Source organism: Bufo gargarizans, chromosome 1 (genome assembly GCF_014858855.1).
Source record: "Bufo gargarizans isolate SCDJY-AF-19 chromosome 1, ASM1485885v1, whole genome shotgun sequence".
Taxonomy (NCBI): domain Eukaryota; kingdom Metazoa; phylum Chordata; class Amphibia; order Anura; family Bufonidae; genus Bufo; species Bufo gargarizans.
In genome coordinates, this window is record NC_058080.1 from 430,333,230 (window position 1) to 430,357,566 (window position 24,337).

Genomic DNA, 24,337 nt, shown 5'->3' on the forward strand with positions numbered 1-24,337 from the left:
CTCCAAGAGAGCCGTGCCTTCCCTGCACAACCAAGTATCCGATAAAATCAAGTGTGCACTGCGCAACGCCATCTGTGGCAAGGTCCACCTAACCACAGATACGTGGACCAGTAAGCACGGCCAGGGACGCTATATCTCCCTAACTGCACACTGGGTAAATGTAGTGGCAGCTGGGCCCCAGGCGGAGAGCTGTTTGGCGCACGTCCTTCCGCCGCCAAGGATCGCAGGGCAACATTCTTTGCCTCCTGTTGCCACCTCCTCCTTCTCGGCTTCCTCCTCCTCTTCTTCCACCTGCTCATCCAGTCAGCCACACACCTTCACCACCAACTTCAGCACAGCCCGGGGTAAACGTCAGCAGGCCATTCTGAAACTCATATGTTTGGGGGACAGGCCCCACACCGCACAGGAGTTGTGGCGGGGTATTGAACAACAGACCGACGAGTGGTTGCTGCCGGTGAGCCTCAAGCCCGGCCTGGTGGTGTGTGATAATGGGCGAAATCTCGTTGCAGCTCTGGGACTAGCCAATTTGACGCACATCCCTTGCTTGGCGCATGTGCTGAATTTGGTGGTGCAGAAGTTCATTCACAACTACCCCGACATGTCAGAGCTGCTGCATAAAGTGCGGGCCGTCTGTTCGCGCTTCCGGCGTTCACATCCTGCTGCTGCTCGCCTGTCTGCGCTACAGCGTAACTTCGGCCTTCCCGCTCACCGCCTCATATGCGACGTGCCCACCAGGTGGAACTCCACCTTGCACATGCTGGACAGACTGTGCGAGCAGCAGCAGGCCATAGTGGAGTTTCAGCTGCAGCACGCACGGGTCAGTCGCACTACAGAACAGCACCACTTCACCACCAATGACTGGGCCTCCATGCGAGACCTGTGTGCCCTGTTGCGCTGTTTCGAGTACTCCACCAACATGGCCAGTGGCGATGACACCGTTATCAGCGTTACAATACCACTTCTATGTCTCCTTGAGAAAACACTTAGGGCGATGATGGAAGAGGAGGTGGCCCAGGAGGAGGAGGAGGAGGAGGAGGAAGAGGGGTCATTTTTAGCACTTTCAGGCCAGTCTCTTCGAAGTGACTCAGAGGGAGGTTTTTGGCAACAGCAGAGGCCAGGTACAAATGTGGCCAGCCAGGGCCCACTACTGGAGGACGAGGAGGACGAGGATGAGGAGGAGGTGGAGGAGGATGAGGATGAAGCATGGTCACAGCGGGGTGGCACCCAACGCAGCTCGGGTCCATCACTGGTGCGTGGCTGGGGGGAAAGGCAGGACGATGACGATACGCCTCCCACAGAGGACAGCTTGTCCTTATCCCTGGGCAGCCTGGCACACATGAGCGACTACATGCTGCAGTGCCTGCGCAACGACAGCAGAGTTGCCCACATTTTAACCTGTGCGGACTACTGGGTTGCCACCCTGCTGGATCCACGCTACAAAGACAATGTGCCCACCTTACTTCCTGCACTGGAGCGTGATAGGAAGATGCGCGAGTACAAGCGCACGTTGGTAGACGCGCTACTGAGAGCATTCCCAAATGTCACAGGGGAACAAGTGGAAGCCCAAGGCCAAGGCAGAGGAGGAGCAAGAGGTCGCCAAGGCAGCTGTGTCACGGCCAGCTCCTCTGAGGGCAGGGTTAGCATGGCAGAGATGTGGAAAACTTTTGTCAACACGCCACAGCTAACTGCACCACCACCTGATACGCAACGTGTTAGCAGGAGGCAACATTTCACTAACATGGTGGAACAGTACGTGTGCACACCCCTCCACGTACTGACTGATGGTTCGGCCCCATTCAACTTCTGGGTCTCTAAATTGTCCACGTGGCCAGAGCTAGCCTTTTATGCCTTGGAGGTGCTGGCCTGCCCGGCAGCCAGCGTTTTGTCTGAACGTGTATTCAGCACGGCAGGGGGCGTCATTACAGACAAACGCAGCCGCCTGTCTACAGCCAATGTGGACAAGCTGACGTTCATAAAAATGAACCAGGCATGGATCCCACAGGACCTGTCCGTCCCTTGTCCAGATTAGACATTAACTACCTCCCCATAACCATATATTATTGGACTCCAGGGCACTTCCTCATTCAATCCTATTTTTATTTTCATTTTACCATTATATTGCGAGGCTACCCAAAGTTTTATGAACCTCTCCTCTGCCTGTGTGCTAGGCCTAAATATATGCCAATGGACTGTTGCAGTGGTGGCTGACATGAAGCCTGATTCTCTGCTATGACATGCAGACTAATTCTCTGCTGACATGAAGCCAGATTGTCTGTTACGGGACCTCTCTCCTCTGCCTGGGTGCTGGGCCTAAATTTATGACAATGGACTGTTGCAGTGGTGGCTGACGTGAAGCCTGATTCTCTGCTATGACATGCAGACTGATTCTCTGCTGACATGAAGCCAGATTGTCTGTTACGGGACCTCTCTGCTCTGCCTGTGTGCTAGGCCTAAATATATGCCAATGGACTGTTGCAGTGGTGGGTGACGTGAAGCCTCATTCTCTGCTATGACATGCAGACTGATTCTCTGCTGTCATGAAGCCAGATTGTCTGTTACGGGACCTCTCTGCTCTGCCTGTGTGCTAGGCCTAAATATATGCCAATGGACTGTTGCAGTGGTGGGTGACGTGAAGCCTCATTCTCTGCTATGACATGCAGACTGATTCTCTGCTGACATGAAGCCAGATTGTCTGTTACGGGACCTCTCTCCTCTGCCTGTGTGCTAGGCCTAAATATATGCCAATGGACTGTTGCAGTGGTGGCTGACGTGAAGCCTGATTCTCTGCTATGACATGCAGACTGATTCTCTGCTGACATGAAGCCAGATTGTCTGTTACGGGACCTCTCTGCTCTGCCTGTGTGCTAGGCCTAAATATATGCCAATGGACTGTTGCAGTGGTGGCTGACGTGAAGCCTCATTCTCTGCTATGACATGCAGACTGATTCTCTGCTGACATGAAGCCAGATTCTCTGTTACGGGACCTCTCTCCTCTGCCTGTGTGTGTGCTGGGCCTAAATATATGCCAATGGACTGTTGCAGTGGTGGCTGACGTGAAGCCTCATTCTCTGCTATGACATGCAGACTAATTCTCTGCTGACATGAAGACAGATTCTCTGTTACGGGACCTCTCTCCTCTGCCTGTGTGTGTGCTGGGCCTAAATATATGCCAATGGACTGTTGCAGTGGTGGCTGACGTGAAGCCTCATTCTCTGCTATGACATGCAGACTGATTCTCTGCTGACATGAAGCCAGATTCTCTGTTACGGGACCTCTCTCCTCTGCCTGTGTGTGTGCTGGGCCTAAATATATGCCAATGGACTGTTGCAGTGGTGGCTGACGTGAAGCCTCATTCTCTGCTATGACATGCAGACTAATTCTCTGCTGACATGAAGACAGATTCTCTGTTACGGGACCTCCCTCCTCTGCCTGGGTGCTGGGCCTAAATATATGCCAATGGACTGTTGCAGTGGTGGCTGACGTGAAGCCTCATTCTCTGCTATGACATGCAGACTAATTCTCTGCTGACATGAAGACAGATTCTCTGTTACGGGACCTCCCTCCTCTGCCTGGGTGCTGGGCCTAAATATATGCCAATGGACTGTTGCAGTGGTGGCTGACGTGAAGCCTCATTCTCTGCTATGACATGCAGACTGATTCTCTGCTGACATGAAGCCAGATTGTCTGTTACGGGACCTCTCTCCTCTGCCTGGGTGCTGGGTAGTGTTGAGCGCGAATATTCGAAAAGCAAATTTTTTTCGCGAATATCGCAACTTCGCGATTTCGCGAATATTTCGAATATAGTGCTATATATTCGTAAAAACGAATATTCGTTTTTTGTTTTTTTCCCCCCCCCACAAAATTACAGTACACATATAATTGATTGTTTCCCAAAGGTCCAACAGCTCAGATCTTACTCACATTGCCTAGAAAGTGATTGAGGCGCGAATCTTCGTAAGGCGATTTTATTAGCGCACATGCGAATATCGGCACGTCCCAGAACAGAGGCAAAGGGCTTTGCATTCATACATTAGTGAATTGAGTTGCGAATCTTCGTAAGGCGATTTTATTAGCGCACATGCGAATATCTACACTTGTCCCAGAACAGAGGCAAAGGGCTTTGCATTCATACATTAGTGATTGAATTGAGCTGCGAATCTTCGTAAGGCGATTTTATTAACGCAAATGCAAATATCTACACTTGTCCCCAGAACAGAGATGCAAAGGCCTGTGCATTCATATAGTATAGCACCATATTCGCGAATACGTAGAACTTCGTAAAATTCGATTTACGAATATTCGTATTTTTTATTTTACTTTCCACCTTACAGATTACATTGATCTGTACTCTGTCAACTACTGTCATCACCCCCCACTGTATCTCGATTGATTCCCAAAAGTCTCACATTCCCTAGAAAGTGATTGAGGTGCGAATCTTCGTAAGGCGATTTTATTAGCGCACATGCGAATATCTACACTTGTCCCAGAACAGAGGCAAAGGGCATTGCATTCATACATTAGTGATTGAATTGAGTTGCGAATCTTCGTAAGGCGATTTCATTAGCGCACATGTGAATTTTGCATAGCATATGTATTATGCGATGCGAAAATTCGAATTATCGCATATGCGAAATAATAACGAATTTGAATAATCGCGAATATTTTACGAATATTCTTTCGAATATTCACAAAATTTCGCGAATTCGAATATGGGACATGCCGCTCAACACTAGTGCTGGGCCTAAATTTATGACAATGGACTGTTGCAGTGGTGGGTGACGTGAAGCCTGATTCTCTGCTATGACATGCAGACTGATTCTCTGCTGACATGAAGCCAGATTGTCTGTTACGGGACCTCTCTCCTCTGCCTGGGTGCTGGGCCTAAATATATGCCAATGGACTGTTGCAGTGGTGGCTGACGTGAAGCCTCATTCTCTGCTATGACATGCAGACTAATTCTCTGCTGACATGAAGACAGATTCTCTGTTACGGGACCTCTCTCCTCTGCCTGGGTGCCGGGGCCTAAATATCTGAGAATGGACTGTTCCAGTGGTGGGTGACGGGAAGCCAGATTCTCTGCTATGGAACCTCTCTCCAATTGATTTTGGTTAATTTTTATTTATTTAATTTTTATTTTAATTCATTTCCCTATCCACATTTGTTTGCAGGGGATTTACCTACATGTTGCTGCCTTTTGCAGCCCTCTAGCTCTTTCCTGGGCTGTTTTACAGCCTTTTTAGTGCCGAAAAGTTCGGGTCCCCATTGACTTCAATGGGGTTCGGGTTCGGGACGAAGTTCGGATCAGGTTCGGATCCCGAACCCGAACATTTCCGGGATGTTCGGCCGAACTTCTCGAACCCGAACATCCAGGTGTTCGCTCAACTCTACTCACCACCTTTCTCCTCTGATGTCACATGCTCCTCAGCACCATGATCTGTCTCCCAGGTCCTGTCAAACGCATAATCGTCATACTGTGGTAAGTCATTGTGGACTCTTTGGATGCAATCCCAATTCCCTCCATTGAATTTGCACTAAGTACACTGTCACCATCACTACCATTACCCCTACTGCCACCACCATGGCTAAAGGTGCCCCTACCACGAAACACTACACAGCTATGTTTAAGGTCCCCCACCTCCATCTGAATCTCTGTCTCATGGCAGTCCAAATGCTGACTGTTCTCACATCAGGGAGTATCTCCACATCATCCTGCTGCAACAGGGAGTATCTCCACATCATCCTGCTGCAACTGAGGAGAGAACCATCCAGTCCACAGTATTGTTCTCTTTGTCCTCAGTAATAATCAAGGAGTTGTCCTGCAATATACTGTATATTGATGACCTATCATCAGGATAGATCATCAATATCTAATCGGTGGGGTCCAACACCTGGCACTCCTGCTGATCAGCTGTTTGAAGAGAATGCGGGGCTCCATGTGAGTTCTGCTTCCTGTTCATCTGCAGTGCAGTGTAAGGACAAGTACTCGCTCCATTGGCCTGAATGGGGTGATTACTTGAAATTACACTATGCCCACAGGCAGTGCTGGTTTTAGACAAAATGTGGCCCTGGGCAAAATCAAAAGTGGGGCCCCAAATTATGTAATATGTTCTAACAACACAGTTACATTCTATCAATAGCGGCCCTCCCTAACAGATTTACACCCCATAAAGCTCCTCACACAGATCTTGACCCTCATGGTCCCAGAATATGCAACATGCTCCCTCCCCTCACAGCAATGAGTTCCCCTCACTCACGGTAACTGAGAGTGTTAAACAACGGAAGCGTAGGATTCCTCTTAAGGAGCGCTTTTCCCTGGTGGAGATCAGGGAAAGCACCCTGTTCTATAAATAAGCCACAGCCTGTATTAGGCTTCCAGGCTCATTGTTAGTATATCCCAGTTCAGGCCACTAGACAGCAGCACTGAACTGTGATAAACTGATTTCTACAGACTAAGTGTCCATTCACACATCTGTGTGTGTTTTGCGGATCCGCGGATCCGCAAAACACGGAAACCGGCAATGTGCGTTCCGCTATTGCGAACAAGAATAGGACATGTTCTATTTTTTTCGGGATTGGAATTGCGGACCCGGAAGTGCTGGTCCGCAATTCCGGATGGGTCAGCAATTCCGTTCTGCAAAATGCGGAACAAAATTGCGGACGTGTGAATGGAGGCTAATGGAGCAATTTCCATCTGATGATTGTAAGTTGTGATCCACTTGGGGGACTAAACAAAAAGTTTAAAAAAAATAAAAAAGTTTAGAAAATATAAAATAAAAACATAAAAATAAAAATAACCACCACTCCCCAAAATAAAAAGAAACAAAAAAAAAATTGCTTTATGGCTATTGCCGGATGTGAAAATGCCCATACTATTAAAATATTAAAGAAGTTAGAATCGCGTTTTATTCATCACTTTATCTCCCAAAAAAATTCTATAAAAAGTGATCTAGACATACACACCCCAAAATGGTATTGTCAAAAACAACAGATCATCGCACAAAAAATGAGCTCCCACACATCTTCATAGACATAACTATAAAAAAGTTATGAGGGTCAGAATATTGCAATGAAAAGAAAAAAATAGGCGTCCTGAGTGAGTGTGTTGTTAGGGTTGCCACCTTTCCCCAAAAAACATACTGGTTACACAAGTTAAAAAGGTTGGGCTGGGTTAATACGGGTGTTTTTTTTTTTTTTTTCATCATATTTTACGTTTTGCTCCATTTTATTTATTTTTTCAATAAATTCAAACTTGTCACTGTTTGGGGCACCCTGTGTATTTAAGCTTTATTTAGACTCTATTTTTAAAATGTTTCTGTGGGGATTCAACTTACAACCATCCACATTAGAGACAAGAACCTTAACCACTGGGCTATAGAGCTCAATGCTAAGTCATCATTGAAAAACCTCATAGAAGTTTCTCTTGTATTATATAAGAGAAACGTCTAAGAAGTTGTTTTTTTTGTTATGACATAGCATTGAGCTCTATAGCCCAGTGGTTAAGGTTCTTGCCTTTAATGTAGATGGTTGTGAGTTGAAATCCCCAGAAACATTTCAAATATAGAGTTTAAATTATGTTCATATACACAGGGTGTCCCCAAGCATAGTGACCAGGGATGAGCGAATTTCATATTTTGAAGTTCGTGTTGTGGTATTTACTAAATTGCGTTATGGATTCCATTACCACGTACCATAACGCAATTCCATGATGGAATACAAAACGGAATGCCTTTAGAGTCATTCCATTATACATTCCGTCATAAAATAAGTCTATGGCCTGTACAACCCCTTTATTGGTGTTACTGACCTAAGCAGTGTTAAACCACTACTTTTGGATGGTATATTATTTTTTCAGTATGTGGTAATGATGGCACTGGATAACAACGGTAATTAGGTGACTGTATACTTCTTTAACACTGGTTTAGGTATTTGTATAAACAGTATATAAATGCACACCATATGTCATTACCTGTTTTTTTTCAAGATAATAGTCCTAAAGATCGCTAGTCCCAAATGAAGCATAATTTGAGAAAGTGACAGTCCTATAGAAGTAACTGAGTCTAAGACAGTGAAGACCACTTTAAAGGGAGTAAAATATTGATGATGACCTATCCTCAGTATTAGGCCTCATGCACACGACAGTATTTTTTCACGGTCCATGACCGTTTTTTCGTCCGTGGGTCTACCTTGATTTTTGGAGGATCCACGGACATGAAAAAAAAGTCGTTTTGGTGTCCGCCTGGCCGTGCGGAGCCAAACGGATCCGTCCTGAATTACAATGGAAGTCAATGGGGACGGATCCGTTCGACGTTGACACAATATGGTGCAATTGCAAACGGATCCGTCCCCCATTGACTTTCAATGTAAAGTCAGGAGTCCCTTTTATACCATCGGATCTGAGTTTTCTCCAATCCGATGGTATATTTTAACTTGAAGCGTCCCCATCACCATGGGAACGCCTCTATGTTAGAATATACCATCGGATTTGAGTTAGATCGTGAAACTCAGATCCGACAGTATATTCTAACACAGAGGCGTTCCCATGGTGATGGGGGTGCTTCAAGTTAGAATATACTCAAAGAACTGTGTACATGACTGCCCCCTGCTGCCTGGCAGCCCCCCCTGTATTTAACACATTGGTGGCCAGTGCGGCCGGCCCCCCCTCCCTCCCCTGTAATTAACACATTGGTGGCCAGTGGGTGCCCCCCTCCCTCCCCTGTAGTACTGTAGATTAATTGGTGGCCAGTGGGCCCCCCCTCCCTCCCCTGTAGTACTGTAGATTCATTGGTGGCCAGTGGCCCCCCCCTCCCTCCCCCTCCTAATAAAATCTCCCCCCCTATTATTGGTGGCAGCGGAGAGTACCGATCGGAGTCCCAGTTTAATCGCTGGGGCTCCGATCGGTAACCATGGCAACCAGGACGCTACTGCTGTCCCAGTTGCCATGGTTACTTAGCAATTTGTAGAAGCATTATACTTACCTGCGAGCTGCGATGTCTGTGTCCGGCCGGGAACTCCTCCTACTGGTAAGTGACAGATCATTAAGCAATGCGCCACACAGACCTGTCACTTACTAGTAGTAGGAGCTCCCAGCCGGACACAGACATCGCAGCTCGCAGGTAAGTATAATGCTTCTACAAATTGCTAAGTAACCATGGCAACTGGGACTGCAGTAGCGTCCTGGTTGGCATGGTTACCGATCGGTGGGACTCCGATCGGTACTCTCCGCTGCCACCGATGATAGGGGGGGAGATTTTAATTAGGAGGGGGAGGGAGGGGGGCCCACTGGCCACCAATGAATCTACAGTACTACAGGGGAGGGAGGGGAGGCCCACTGGCCACCAATGAATCTACAGTACTACAGGGGAGGGAAGGGGGGGGTCCACTGGCCACCAATAAATCTACAGTACTACAGGGGAGGAAGGGGGACGCCCATTGGCCACCAATGTGTTAACTACAGGGGAGGGAGGGGGGGCCGGAGGCACTGGCCACCAGGCAGCAGGGGGCAGTCATGTGCACAGTTCTTTAAGTATATTCTAACCTGAAGCGTCCCCATCACCATGGGAACGCCTCTGTGTTAGAATATACTGTCGGATCTGAGTTTTCACAAAGTGACTGTCGGATCCGTCTGTGTAAAAGTAACCTACGGACACGGATCACGGACACGGATGCCAATATTGTGTGCATCCGTGTTTTTTCACGGACCCATTGACTTGAATGGGTCCGTGAACCATTGTCCGTCAAAAAAATAGGACAGGTCATATTTTTTGGACGGACAGGAAACACGGATCACGGATGTGGCTGCAAAACGGTGCATTTTCCAATTTTTCCACGGACCCATTGAAAGTCAATGGGTCCGCGAAAAAAACTGAAAACGGCACAACGGCCACGGATGCACACAACAGTCGTGTGCATGAGGCCTTATTCATCAATATCTGATCGGTGGAGGCCTGACTCCGCTCAGCGCTGTGGCCCCTTTATTGGCCAGTGACATTATATCCATTGGTCTAGGGCAGGAATCCTCAAACTGCGGCCCTCCAGCTGTTGTAAAACTTCAACTCCCACAATGCCCTGCTGTTGACTGATACCTGTAAGCTGTTCGGGCATGCTGGGAGTTGCAGTTTTACAACAGCTGGAGGGCCGAAGTTTGAGGATGCCTGGTCTAGGGGCAGCTCAGTCCCTTTCCGGTGAATTGTCCTGAGCTGCAGTACCAAGTATAGCCACTGTATAATGTGCTGCGCTGTGCTTGGTGAGGAGGCCGCAGCAGTAACTGGAGTGCCGCAGCCTCTTTAAACAGCTGACTGCCTGGACTTAGACTGCCATCAATCAGATAATGATGACCTATCCTGAGGATATTCAGGGCCGGTGCTACCATAAGGCAGACCAAGCGGCCGCCTTAGGGCGCACCCTGGGGGAGGGCGGAAAAATGTGACATGGAGGGGGAGAAATGTGACATGGGGGTCTGATGGCTGACATTGGGGGCTGATGGCTGGGGGATGATGTCTGACATGGGGTTCTGATCTGAGGTGGGGGGGGGGGGGGCGCCAAAATGTAGCTTCGCTTGTGTTGGCAAAAATCCTTGCACCGGCCCTGAGGATATTGTATTCCTTGCAAACCCCTTTCAAGCTGATCTATCAGACATGTACAGACCTCTCCTTCCTTAACCTTTCCCTTAACTCGGTGTATCCTGAGATGTGTGGAGCATGATGAAAAAAACAAAACATACGTATGATGTAGGCCTCTAATGTAAGCCACCTGCTTCTGCTCAGGAAATGATGTGTGCAACAATGTTACAGTCTGAGCAATCTGATCTTCCTACTGCCCTGTATTAGGCCTCATGCACACGACCATTCACTTCAATGGGGCCGCAAAAGATGCGGACTGCACTCCGTGTACTGTCCGCATCCGTTGCTCCGTTCCGTGGTCCGCCCCAAAAATATAACCTGTCCTATTCTTGTCCATTTTGCGGGCAAGACTAGGCAGTCATATCAATGGCTGTCCGTGCCGTTCCGCAAATTGCGGAACGCACACGGACGCCATCCGTGTTTTGCGGATCCGCAATTTGTGGTCGTGTGCGTGGGGCCTTATATAAAGATCAGCAGATTGTGTCAAATGCATTATTATAAAGTTACCAGACATTTTTGTGTTAAATACTTTGTTTGCTTTTTTTCAGATCCTCCATCTATGAATATCACCCTAGAAGGTAAGTGATTGCTGTAAGATTATAAACAGAGATGAGCGAAGTTCTCAAAAATTCTATTTGCCTGCTTCGCAGAATTCGACAAAAAAATTGCTTTGTAATGAAGTACGTTGTCAGGAAGCCCATTTCTTTGTAAGTAGTAGTTGCAGTGACAGGGAACGGCGATTGCGCTGCCCCCCGTCATTGTACCCCCTCAGATGCCACATTCATTACTGATTGCGACATCTAAGATCAATATTATGGCATTTCAGGGGTTGATAAAAAATTAAAAATTAAAATCATCATCATACTCACCTCATCCATTTGAGCGCATAGAGGCTGCAGCTTCCATCTTGCTTGAAGAAACTTTGCGAGGTGCATGATGATGTCATCACGTAGGTCAGAATGGTGACATCATATATTACCGCGCACCAGATTTTGTGCAGGAACTTCAAGCAAGATGGCGGCGGCAGCCTCTTTGCACCTAAATGGATGAGGTATTGTAAGTATGATTTTCGATAGATAGATAGATAGATAGATAATTCCATCTATGGTGTCATACCTCGCTCTCTTAGGTGCTGATACTGATAATATCACCGCTGTGAATGTGACGGACGGGGATTCTATAACTATGAAGTGCATTGTAGACAGTAACCCGGAGGCTTCCATTACTTGGTATAAAGAAGACAGGGAGGTCCAGCGGACTATAAGTGACCGGACTGTCACCCTTACACTCAGCAACATTACCCAGAGTGATGCTGGGAGATATCGGTGTTCTGCAGAGAATGAACATGGGGCCGCACACAGGACGGTAGAAATTATATATCACAGTAAGTATAAAGCATTTGTATTACATGTGATGTGACATCTGTTCTCATTATAGTTAGGGATGAGCAAATTTCATATTTTAAAATTTGTTTTCGGTTCGTGTTGTGGTATAATGTGAATTGCGTTATGGATTCCGTTACCACGAACCATAATCCAATTCCATGACAGATCGCATAACGGAATGCCTTTAGAGGCATTCCATTATTCATTCCGTCATAATATAAGTCTATGGCCTGCATATTGGATCCGCCCGGTTTACGTTATGCAGGAGAGGACTCCAGCATAACGTAGACCGGATGGATCCGTTATGCAGGCCATAGACTTATATTATGACACAACAATTAAAGGAAAATGGAGATGAAATTTCAGAATTTCACTTTTTTGGCAGATTTCTATTTTAATTTAAAAAAAAATCGCTAAGAAAGCATAGGTTAACAGTCAAACAAAACTCAATATTTATTACCCTGATTCTGTAGTTTACAGAAACAACCCATGTGTGGTTGTAAACTGCTGTACGGGCACAAGGCAGGGCGCTGAAGGAAAGGAACGCCTTTTGGATGTTGGAAGGAAGATTTTGCTGGTTTGGTTTTTAGACACTATGTCCCATTTGAAGCCCCCCCCCCGAAATGCACCCCTCGAGTAGAAACTCCCAAAAACTTACCCCATTTTTGAAAATAGACCCCTCAAGGTATTCAAAACTGATTTTGCAAACTTTGTTAACCCTTTAGGTGTTCCACAAGAATTAATGGAAAATGTAGATAAATTTCAGAATTTCATTTTTTGGCAGATTTTCAATTTTAATCATTTTTTTCCTGTAACAAAGCAAGGGTTAACAGCCAAACAAAACTCAATATTTATTGCCCTGATTCTGTAGTTTACAGAAACACCCTATGTGGTTGTAAACTGCTGTACAGGCATAAGGCAGGGCGCAGAAGGAAAGGAACGCCATATGGATGTTGGAAGGAAGATTTTGCTGGTTTGGTTTTTAGACACTATGTCCCATTTGAACCCCCCCCCCCCCCGATGCACCCCTCGAGTAGAAACTCCCAAAAACTTACCCCATTTTAGAAAATACACCCCTCAAGGTATTCAAAACTGATTTTGCAAACTTTGTTAACCCTTTTTAAATTTTTGTTATTTACAATGTTCATCTGACAGGTTAGATCGTGTGGTATTTCTATAGAGCAGGTTGTTACGGACGCGACAATACCAAATATTTACATAATAAAACCGCTTTTGTTTCAGTTTTACAAAATAAAGCATTTTTGAAGAAAAATATTTTTTAGCGTCCCAATAATCTGAAAGCCATCATTTTTGACTTTTTGGGCAACTGTCTTATGTAGGGGATTATTTCTTTCAGTATGAGATGATGGTTTAATTGGTACTATTTTAGGGTGCACATGACTTTTTGATCGCTTGGTATTACACTTTTTGTGATGTAAGGTGAGTAGGTGACCAAAAAAAGTTTTTTTTTTACACCGTTTTTATTTTATTTTATTTACGGTGTTCACCTGAGGGGTTAGGTCATGTGATATTTTTTTTACAGCAGTTTCTTACAAACGAGGCACTACCTAATATGCATACTTTTTTATTTATTTAAGTTTTACACAATAATATCATTTTGAAACAAAAAATAATAATTATGTTTTAGTGTTTCCATAGTCTGAGAGCCATAGTTTTATTTTTATTTTTTTGGGCAACTGTCTTATGTAGGGGCTAATATTTTTTATGTATGAGATGATGGTTTGGTTGGCACTATTTTGGTGTGCGTATGACTTTTTAATCGCTTGGAATTACACTTTTTGTGATGTAAGGTTACAAAAAATAGCTTTTTTTACACTGTTTTAATTTTATATTTTTTTTATGGTGTTCACCTGAGGGTTAGGTCATGTGATATTTTTATACAGCAGGTTCTAACGGATGAGGCAATACCTAATATGTATACTTTTTGTTATTTATTTAAGTTTTACACAATAATATAATTTTTGAAACAAAAAAATATAATCATGTTTTAGTGTTTCCATAGTCTGAGAGCCATATTATTATTTTTTTGGGTGATTGTCTTAGGTAGGGTATCATTTTTGCGAGATGAGATGAAGGTTTGATTGGCACTATTTTGGGGTGCAATATCATGACTGCCGGACCCCTGCCGCTGATCGGGCGGGAGCAGCTCCTGCACCCGCCCAATAAGAGAGCTGTAGCTGTACGGCCCTTGGATTTCAGACACGGATATCAGCTCCGTGTATCTTACGGGTTAAAGGGACTCTGTCACCACTTTCTAACCCCCACTTTTTTAACTATCGTTTTATTCATGGTGCCCTTCTGATTACAGTTGTCATCTTATATGTTAGATCTGCGGTGCCGTTTAGGTAAAAAATCGATTTATATCACCTGTCAATCAGCTAGATAAGGTGCCCAGGGCGTTCCTCTCCTCTTGAATCTGCCGCCTGCCGCCGCCGCCGCCGTTGGTGCCCAGCTCCTCCCCCGGTCTCGTCAGCGCTGCTTCAAACAACACAGATCCGCCTCCGGCTCTCCCTCAATGCCCCCTCCTTTTTTTCGGAAATCTCGCGTGTGCGCACAGGCCTGCGCCCGTGCGTACGCATCCTTTTCTCGCGCATGCGCATAACGCGAACTTAGAGCGATGATGCCGAAAGGATGCGTACGCACGGGCGAGATTTCCGAAAAAAAGGAGGGGGCATTGAGGGAGAGCCGGAGGCGGATCTGTGTTGTTTGAAGCAGCGCTGACGAGACCGGGGGAGGAGCTGGGCACCAACGGCGGCGGCGGCAGGCGGCAGATTCAAGAGGAGAGGAACGCCCTGGGCACCTTATCTAGCTGATTGACAGGTGATATAAATCGATTTTTTACCTAAACGGCACCGCAGATCTAACATATAAGATGACAACTGTAATCAGAAGGGCACCATGAATAAAACGATAGTTAAAAAAGTGGGGGTTAGAAAGTGGTGACAGAGTCCCTTTAAATAATAACTGCATCAAAGTTAATAATACAAAATTCATTGTTTCCCCTTACAAAGCGGTTTGCTCCAAATCAAAGTTGCTCCAATTGCCCTGAGAATTGGAGTTATAACACCTTCTAGTCTCCTAGGCAAAGATGTTATCTGTTTTTCTTATTTATTTTTAATAAATTATTGCTCTTCCCCTTTTTCAGCTCTTGGATTCAATGGCAGCAATAGCAAATCATATCAGAGAGATATTGACATATGTAGCTATGGGTATATCATGGCAGCACAGTGGCTTAGTGGTTAGCCTTGCAGCGCTGGGGTCCTGGGTTGGAACCTGACCAAGGGCAACATCTGAATGGAGTATGTATGTTCTCCCTGTGTTCGATTCTAATTTACTCCCACACTTTAAAGATATACTGAAAGGGAACTTAGATTGTGAGCACGAGGTTAATATCCGTATACTGCTGCGGAATATATCAGCACTAGTGATGAGCGACAGGGGTCATATTTGAAATTGTGATATTTTGTTGAATATTTGCAAATTCAAATATTCGTTATATTCTACATTCTTTTTTTTTACTCGAAAATCGGCAAGGTAATGATTGCGTAATATGCAAATATTGCACGCTCAATACAGGCGTGGGTCAAAAAACAATATATTGCACTCTAGAATATAGTGCTATATATTAGTTTTTTAGAATATTTGTCATTTTTTTCCATCTGAAGTCATGATTCCTCACTGCTTAAGTTGCTTGTGGGCCAATGACTCATTGGCCCACAAGCAAGAAGCAGGGAGGAATCATGTGTTCAGATGGAAAAAATAACGACTATTCGATATAATGAATATATAGCACTATATTCTAAATATTCACAAATTCTCGAAGTGGCGATATTTGAGATAAAAATTTTCTTTTCGAATATTCGCGCTCAACACTATTCAGCACTATATAAGTTAGGCCTCATGCACACGACTGTTGTTGTTTTCTGTTCCGAAAATTGGGGTTCTGTTGTTCCGTGATCCGTTTCCGTTTTTGTTTCCGTCGTCTTTCCGTGTGTCTTCCTTTTCTTTTTTGGAGAACAACCAGAAATAAAAGGAAGGGAAAAAAAAGTGTAAGGTTTGCCATGCAAATGATAGGAATAAAACGGACGCAGATTACAATCGGGTGTGCCTCCGCATTTTTTAGCGGTCCCATTGATTTGAATGGGTCAGTGAACTGTTTTTTGCGGACAAGAATCGGACAAGTTATATTTTTTTGACGGACTGGAATCACGGACGCGGATGGCAAACAGTGGACTATCCGCATTTTTTAACGGTTCCATAGAAATGAATGGGTCCGCATCTGAAACGCTAAAATCGGCAGAACAGATGCGGAAACAAACAACGGTCGTGTGCATGAGGCCTTAGAGAAATAAATAAATCGATGCATGGTTGGTGGTGTTAAGAAACAGTGTGTTTAAAAATGCACCCTTGAATTTGTAATGGTGCAGATGGTGTTTAATACACACAGTGCTATGGGGGAAAAAACATTGGCTTGTTGGGACTAAGCCTCCAAAAAGTATGCCTCACTGGGGCAGGCCCTGTTTATACACACAGCTTAGTGTCAGAAGAAAGAGTGGCATGTTCTGCAGAAGCATCTGAAAATGATGCACTAACAGGGGCGGAACGCCTATAATAGGCCTAGGATTTCTGCTATACTTCTTGCTGTATCTCCTGTCATATCTCCAAGCATCTTCTGCCCGCTGCTATCTCCGCAAGATGGGACAGGCTTACGTCTGCCAGATGTTTCCTTCAGCAATGCTTTCTCTGTGCTCCACTCAATGCTGGTGTACAATAGTGGCATGCACCTGCTGCCTCCTGTCATTTATGCTTCCAGGGACGGGTGCTTCCTGCCTACCAGCACAGCCCCTGGGCAGGGTTACAAGTTTAAATAGCAGCTTTCTCTCCCAGTAAGTTGCTTGAGCATTGAGTTACTAACAGTAGAGAAGGTGTTCTGTTCTGATCATCTGTGTTTGACCATTCTGCCTGCTGCCTGCATTGATTACTGGGTCTGTCTGACCCTGAGCCTGTATGTTCCTCTGTACTGGGCTACTACCTGATAATTGCTTCTGACCTGTGGCTTATGTCTGGTTACACTTCAGCTTCTACCTCTGACAATCATCATCATTATCATCTGCTGCCTTCACTCCAGTTTTCTCTAGAATACCATTGTGTCCTCTATTTTATTTAGTTCACACAAACTGCGGTTCTAACAGCAACTTGAGCTATTTGTGCGTTACCTGTTGCAGCTGTCAACCATATTTGCTAATCCTGAAGACCACCCCTTGGTTGGCGTAGAGAATCCATACTATATCTGGTTTGACCAGTAGGTTCCACTCACTGTTCATAACAGCCTACCTGTATTTACTGTATATATGCCCAAGTGTTAATGATCAGAAGAAATGGTGGTTTGTTCTGAACAAGCCTGGAAAAATTCTCCCTTTAAATTCGGAACAGCAGTACAATGTGGATATAGAAAGGAGAGGATAAGAAGAATGATAGTTCTTCCCCAACTGCTTTATGTGCAGTTGGGGAAGGAGATCGTGCAGAAGGAAAACACAGGTGAAATAGTTTGGTTTAGATATTTTCAGCTACGATTGGCACTCTGCAGCATTGCAGATAACATGTTATTAAGTATAGACATGTCTAGTTTTTTGCACAGTTTAATAAAGATAAAGAACCATGTAAAGGTTAAGATAGCTTATTGTTATAAACACTTAATTAAGGTATGTTTTTTGGATTGTCACTCTCCTGGACAAAAGTCCTGGAGACTCACTCTAATTTATCTTCTGAGGCTTGGGAAAGTGTATTGAAGAATATGGGTTTAGTTTCTTTTAGTTTTAATCACAAAGTCGTTCAGTTTAATATTATTCACAAGATATATGTAATGCCGGTGTGGCTTCAGAAGCGAGGATTCCGAAACAATTCCAATTGCATACGTTGTGGGAGCCCGAATGCAGACGATCTCCATCTGTTTTGGGATTGCCCCTTTTAGATAGATATTGGGGAGCAGATCAAGACTTTCTTGCTCAACGACTACAGATGGAGTTTCCTCGCCAGTCTGAGTTGTGGATCCTTGGGGATCTGACCGCTTTAAATTGCCAGAAGCCAAAACTGTGTATTTTGACCAGGGTGTTTTTGGCCCGTCTCCTGATCTCTAGGTCTCGGTTTGCAGCCACCCCTCTGCATTTCGACCAGTAGTTGAACCTAGTCAACAAAAATCAAAGATTGAGGCCATCTTGTATAGGCAGAGAGGCTCATATGATAAATGGCTTAGGGTTTGGGCAGCATGGAACAGGTGAAGGAAGGATATAAAAAGACCTTACGGTGACCTCTTCCGTTGTTTTAAATCAATTGTTTTTTTTCGGGGGGGGGGCATTGTGGGGGAGGAAGGTGGGTGGATGTGGGTAAATGTACACATTTTGCTTTTCTTATTTTTGTAAGTGATTTCTAGACGAATAAAGAAAATTAAAGGAGAAAAAAAAAAGAAAGCAAGAGGATAACAGAGGCTGCAAGTAGTAGTAGTAGTGGCCACGATGTACTGTATTGCTAATGATAGGAAAATTAGAAGCAGGGTGTAACAGCTGTGGTAGTATGGCAGCATGGAGCATGGCGTTGGAAGGCAGAAAGTGGTAGTAGCAGTAATATGGTGCAGAACATGATAGTAGGCAGGCAGACAAGGGTAGTGGCAAGATGGGGTACTATCAGCAACAGAAGGTCTATTTGTTGGCCTCAGAAGAAGGAGTGTGATAATCCCATGTCTCATTCATTTTGACAAAAGTGATGTTTTGTCCATGGGTGGAGGACAATTTCATCTGTTTGTGTGTCACAAACCCCCTGCTGAACTTAAAACCCTCTTTGACCTGACTGAAGCTGGACAAGCTGGAAGGTTTGTATCTAAAGGGAAAAAAATGCAGTCTGGTTTGGATTTTTTTGGGAGCAGCAGCAGCTATACAAGCCAGTGGCGTAGCTGGGGGCAAAATTTTAAGGGGCACCAGCAGGACCGCACTGCCAATTAGTCAAAGTGAGGTGATCGCCCCAGGCGGCGTGGCCCTGCTCACAAGTGAGGGGCGGCGGCAGGGCACAGGTAGATAAGAGCTTCCATTGGAAGCGTGCATCCCCATAGCCATCTATATCACCGTCCTCAGGACAGCGATACAGATGGATGTGCTGCGGGGCAGGGGAGAGGCGTCTCCCTTCCCCGTTCCTCTGATAGGCTGTAGGCACTAGGCCTACAGCATATCAGAGGCTGGTGCAGGCAGCGCGATTACTTCATCGCGCTGCCTGAGCCGTACAGTGCGGGAAACAGGCCGGAAGAGGCCTGCATCACATCGCTGCCAGCCTGAGGTAAGTATAAGTGTTTTTTTTTATATGGTACAATACTGGTTACTGGCATATGATTGGGGGGCCATCTATGGGGGGCACTTGTTACTGGCACACGATTAGGGGCACTTCTCACTGGCACATGATTGGGGGGTATCTATGAGGGCACTTACTGGCTTATTAGGGGCATCTATGGGGGCATATCTTACTGGTACATTATTGGGCGCACTTTTTATTGGCACATTATTGGGGGAACAATGGGGACATATACTGAGGCCACAAATGAGTATTTTATGAGGGGCTCTGTATAGGGGCATTTTATACTGGGACACGTTATGGTGGGTTCTATGGAGAAGGGGGGGGAGTACTATGGGGTCATCTACGGGGGCACTAAGAGGGGGTATTTTGTACTTGCAAATAATGGGGGAAACTGAGGGCATCTACTAAGGCACTATATAGGGGTATTTTATACTGGTACATTATTTGGGGCACTAGGAGGAAGGGTGAGAGAAGCACTATGGGGGAATTTACTGGGGGCACTATATAGGGGTATTTTATAGTGGGACATTATGGGGGCACTATGGGGACTTTAGCTCAACTGGGGGCATTAAAAGGGCGTATTTTTTGCACTGTCAAATTATAAGGAGAATTATTACTACTAGGGGGTATTATGGTGGGCTTTACTACTACTGTGTGTCTATGGGGAACATTATTACTAGTATAGACACTATGGGAGCATTATTACTTGTGGGGACATGTTGGGGGCCCTATCGGAGCATTATTACTTGTGTGCTCTAGCAGAGAAATATTCCTATTGGTGGAACTTTTGGGAGCATTTGCTGTGGGGGCCATTTGCACAGTATCAGCTCATAAACTACAAATTGGAGTGGTAATGAAAATCAGGAAGTGCTCAACCCCATATGCAGTGGTGCATCTATACTGGGGGGGCAGATCCTGCAGTTGTGGCCCGCTGCTAATGGCAATCCCCAGCAAAAATGCATACAATGGAGGATGCCCGCAGCGGACCACAATTACCACAATAGACATCCTACACAGGATAGCAAATGTGTGGATGTGATAAACAATAAAACAAAATAACAATAACTTTTACAAAGACAGGTGCACTCTGCGGTCTTACTAAACCCTCATACTGCTGTAAAATTAAGAGATTAGCCAACGTATTCTACTGTGGAGGACATGTCTGAGCCCGATCACCTTCGCCATGGTTTCTCAAGTAGCTTGGGACCTAACGCTAAACCTACCTGTGTCGTATGGAAAATACTGGGAGCCAGTGGGCAAATTACTGGAGCGCAAGGTCTGACTCACAGCAAACTCCCAGTTACCTCCAGCATGTGACCATGCATACAATGGGAGGAGAGAGAGAGCTCTGAGCCCCACCCAAGACTGGCTGATATAGCCCGGGCCTCACATGTGCACCAGAATGTTGCCTGTAGATGGAAATAAAAGCACATTCAGACTAGGAGTTTTTACACCTCCAAACAATTCTATATATAAACTACAAATTGGCGTGGTAATAAAACCTTGGTGCGGTGCTCGGGCTTAGACACGTCCTCCTCAGTAGGATATGTTGGCTAATCTCTCAATTCTACATCAGTATGAGGGTTAAGTAAGACCGCAGAGGGCACCTGTCTTTGAAAAAGTTATTTTTACAGTATTAGCTTACCACAATTATTTTTTGGGGACGTTATGTTTACACTATTAGTGTCAGGGGCACTATTTGCTGGGCGCAGTTATTTTAGGGCACTGCATGGTACTAGTATTGCCAGGGGGTTTATCTGTTTCTGCAGTAAAATATTCAGGAGCACGACAGGCAGAGTATTGGGGATGGTAGGATGATTTGTCCAGAAGATAGGAGGATGATGGAAAAGTAGTAAGCTAAGATTTTTTTTGTCAAACTGCAGAGATGAGAAATGGCTGAAAAATGGTGGTCTGGTCTGAAAGGAGAAGATGAGGAGAGAGAACATCTACATCAAAGGAGACGTCACTGGATGTAAGAGGTATGGGGCGCTGTATTACCCTGTATGTTCTGTAGGGATGGGAGGGTGGAAATAGAATTTGTCCCACACTGCCTCAGCCTGGCCCCAGACTTGAGGTCACACTGTGCGTGTTCCGAATTCTGGGGCCTCACACCCATCTCCTACATTATCTGTACTCAGAGATTTATCACTGTGTTATCTGTGGTGTTACATAGGACTGCAGGTGACATCTACTACATTATCTGTAAAATTGGCGTGGCCAAAGCTACGCCACTGATACATGCAGATAAATAAGTTTGTGAATGTTTGTGTGTTTGATTTACAGCGTGTGTTTGTTGTAAGTGTGTGAAATAAGATTAAGTGATGTTAAGAATCAGGGACTATAGGAAAAGACCACAAAAAGTCAGTTGCTTCCCATTGCACTGGATTATTAAATTTTTTTTCTTTCTCTTTTCTTGTGTTTAATTATTGAAAGGTAGCTAGCTGGGTGGGAGACTCAATTATTACGTTTGGAGAAGTGTTTAAACAAAAAAAATGGGGGGGGGGGGAGTGCAGAGAGAGCCGGGGATGAGGTACTTAAACTGGGGGAGGATTGTATGTATACTAATGCCAGAAACCTGACTAACAAAACAGGTGAAATGGAATTAGTGATATGTGAGGAGGACTATGACATAGTGTGAAGAACTGAGACACGACTGGATGATAGCTATGACAGTGGGAATAACTGAGACACGACTGGATGATAGCTATGACAGTGGGAATAACTGAGACACGACTGGATGATAGCTATGACAGTGGTAATAACTGAGACACGACTGGATGATTGCCATGACCGGGCAGTTAGAAAGGATTGTTACAGGTTGCAGTCTGTTTAGAAAGGAGATGGGGTCTTCCTTCATGTAAAATCCTTTCTAAAGCCCACACTCCGGAAAGATATAAGTGAGGAAAATGAACATGTGGAGTCACAGTGGATAGGAATAGATGGAGGCTTTGTTATAAGCCACGTCATACACAAGAGTCCACAAAAAATCTACATCAACTTCCCAGAAATCTACGTCAACTTCCCAGATATAGACTTGGAAACTGAAACCTGTATATCTCATAAAGGAAACAGGTTTTTGGCAATAACCAAAGACAATTACCTCTCCCAACTGGAGGGACGGCCATACTGGACTTAGTATTAACCAATAGACCTGACAGAACAACAGATATGTAGGTTGGGGGACAACTGATAAATAGTGACCATAAAATAATAACCTTCCAATTGTCATTTAAAAGTGTTTCTTCAGGGAGGAACAAAAATGCCACATTTCAAAAAAGCTAAATTTGACCAGCTGAAAGAGGCTATTGGTCTAACTAACTGGGACAAAGTCCTCAAAAATAAAAATACAGCCACAAAATGACTTTAAAAGTGATTGATGTTATGCTGCCGGCCTGACCGCCGCTTTTTTATAGTGAGTACTACTACAGACGATTATGCTAGTTTAACAAACCAGAGCCACTGCTTGAGCATTAAATAAATAGATTCTAAATGAAAAACCTGAGCACACCTAAGATATTTGGTAAATGAGTCTTTATTAATTATAGTGATGGATCAGTAGATCATACTAGTGGTATTAAAATGTGGAAGAATATTAGAACATTAAAAGAACAGTACAGTCACGATAAATTACAATAAATTCCAAAAATATTGCAAAAGTCTTAAAAAAGCCTTAAAAAATCATGCAGCCACAATGCATTGTAGTGAATAATAAAAAAGCCACAGTCGATTGCATAGAGTCGTATTGTAGAGTATTGTAGCTAATGTTAGGCGGAGAGTGATTGGTTTGACGATAGTGTGTCGCACAGTAGAAGACTCTCACCACCTACACCTTAGGTACAATGCGCTTGGATTAGTATACTGACAGTGCGCATTTGTTATTTGATAATCTGTACTAACACAGTCTGGACACAATGAATAGTGTTGAGAAGCAGGAAACCCAATTGTAACTGTATCAACGATGTGTTGATGGAATAGATAAAATTCCCTGGTGTGGATGATTTGGATGATATATTGTCTCGATATATAAAGGCGCTGTAGCCCTTGAAGATGGTTGTTAAATAGTTTCTGTAATAATAGAGCAGATGAAATAATCTCAAGTGAGTACCTGTTCTGGAGCTGACTCAGCAGCGTCCCGCTTTGGGTCAGGAAACGCTCTTGCGTTATATCACTTTGGAGATATGGGACGCTCTTACCGGTGTCTGCCGTCTTTCGAAGTTTGTTCCCGGTACATTCGCTGCGGTCGGATGGATCCTTTATGGTCAGCCGTAAATCACCTGTTTGCAGTGTGGTTGCTGCTTGCGACCTCGCCTCTTTCGGATCCAAATAGTGTGTACCAACCTTCCGGGCAAAAGACTTCAGACCGGCTGATAATGGTGCTCGGTTCCAGAGTCGTCCTTTGGTATCCTTAGCTACAATACTCTACAATACGACTCTATGCAATCGACTGTGGCTTTTTTATTATTCACTACAATGCATTGCGGCTGCATGATTTTTTAAGGCTTTTGTAAGACTTTTGCAATATTTTTGGAATTTATTGTAATTTATCGTGACTGTACTGTTCTTTTAATGTTCTAATATTCTTCCACATTTTAATACCACTAGTATGATCTACTGATCCATCACTATAATTAATAAAGACTAATTTACCAAATATCTTAGGTGTGCTCAGGTTTTTCATTTAGAATTTAATACTGGCTTAGCAGTGGGGTGACGCTGCAAAACTAAGAGCACCCTTTTTTGGTGTATCAACCACCCTGTGCATCCCACTAACACACTTTTACATTAAATAAATAGACTTTACATTTAAAGACTGCTGTAAGCGGGGGTCACTAGTCACACAGGGACACGAGGGGACACATTAATAACGTAATACTGTAACACATAGGGCCATGAGGTGACCAGTATAAGATGCTATATATGTGTCATCCACAGATCCCCCATAATAGTGTCACCCACAGATCCCCCATAATAGTG

At 44.7% G+C, this 24,337-nt stretch overlaps 1 protein-coding gene across 1 annotated transcript in view; it reads left to right on the plus strand.

The window, feature by feature from the left end:
- Positions 1 to 24,337, plus strand: part of LOC122932356 (sialic acid-binding Ig-like lectin 14) — a 150,846-nt gene that overhangs the window by 87,759 nt on the left and 38,750 nt on the right. Inside the window, exons 5-6 of the mRNA XM_044286725.1 lie at positions 11,168 to 11,197; positions 11,749 to 12,003. Of these exons, the coding sequence (XP_044142660.1) occupies positions 11,168 to 11,197; positions 11,749 to 12,003 (285 nt within the window). The remainder of the gene's footprint in view (positions 1 to 11,167; positions 11,198 to 11,748; positions 12,004 to 24,337) is intronic.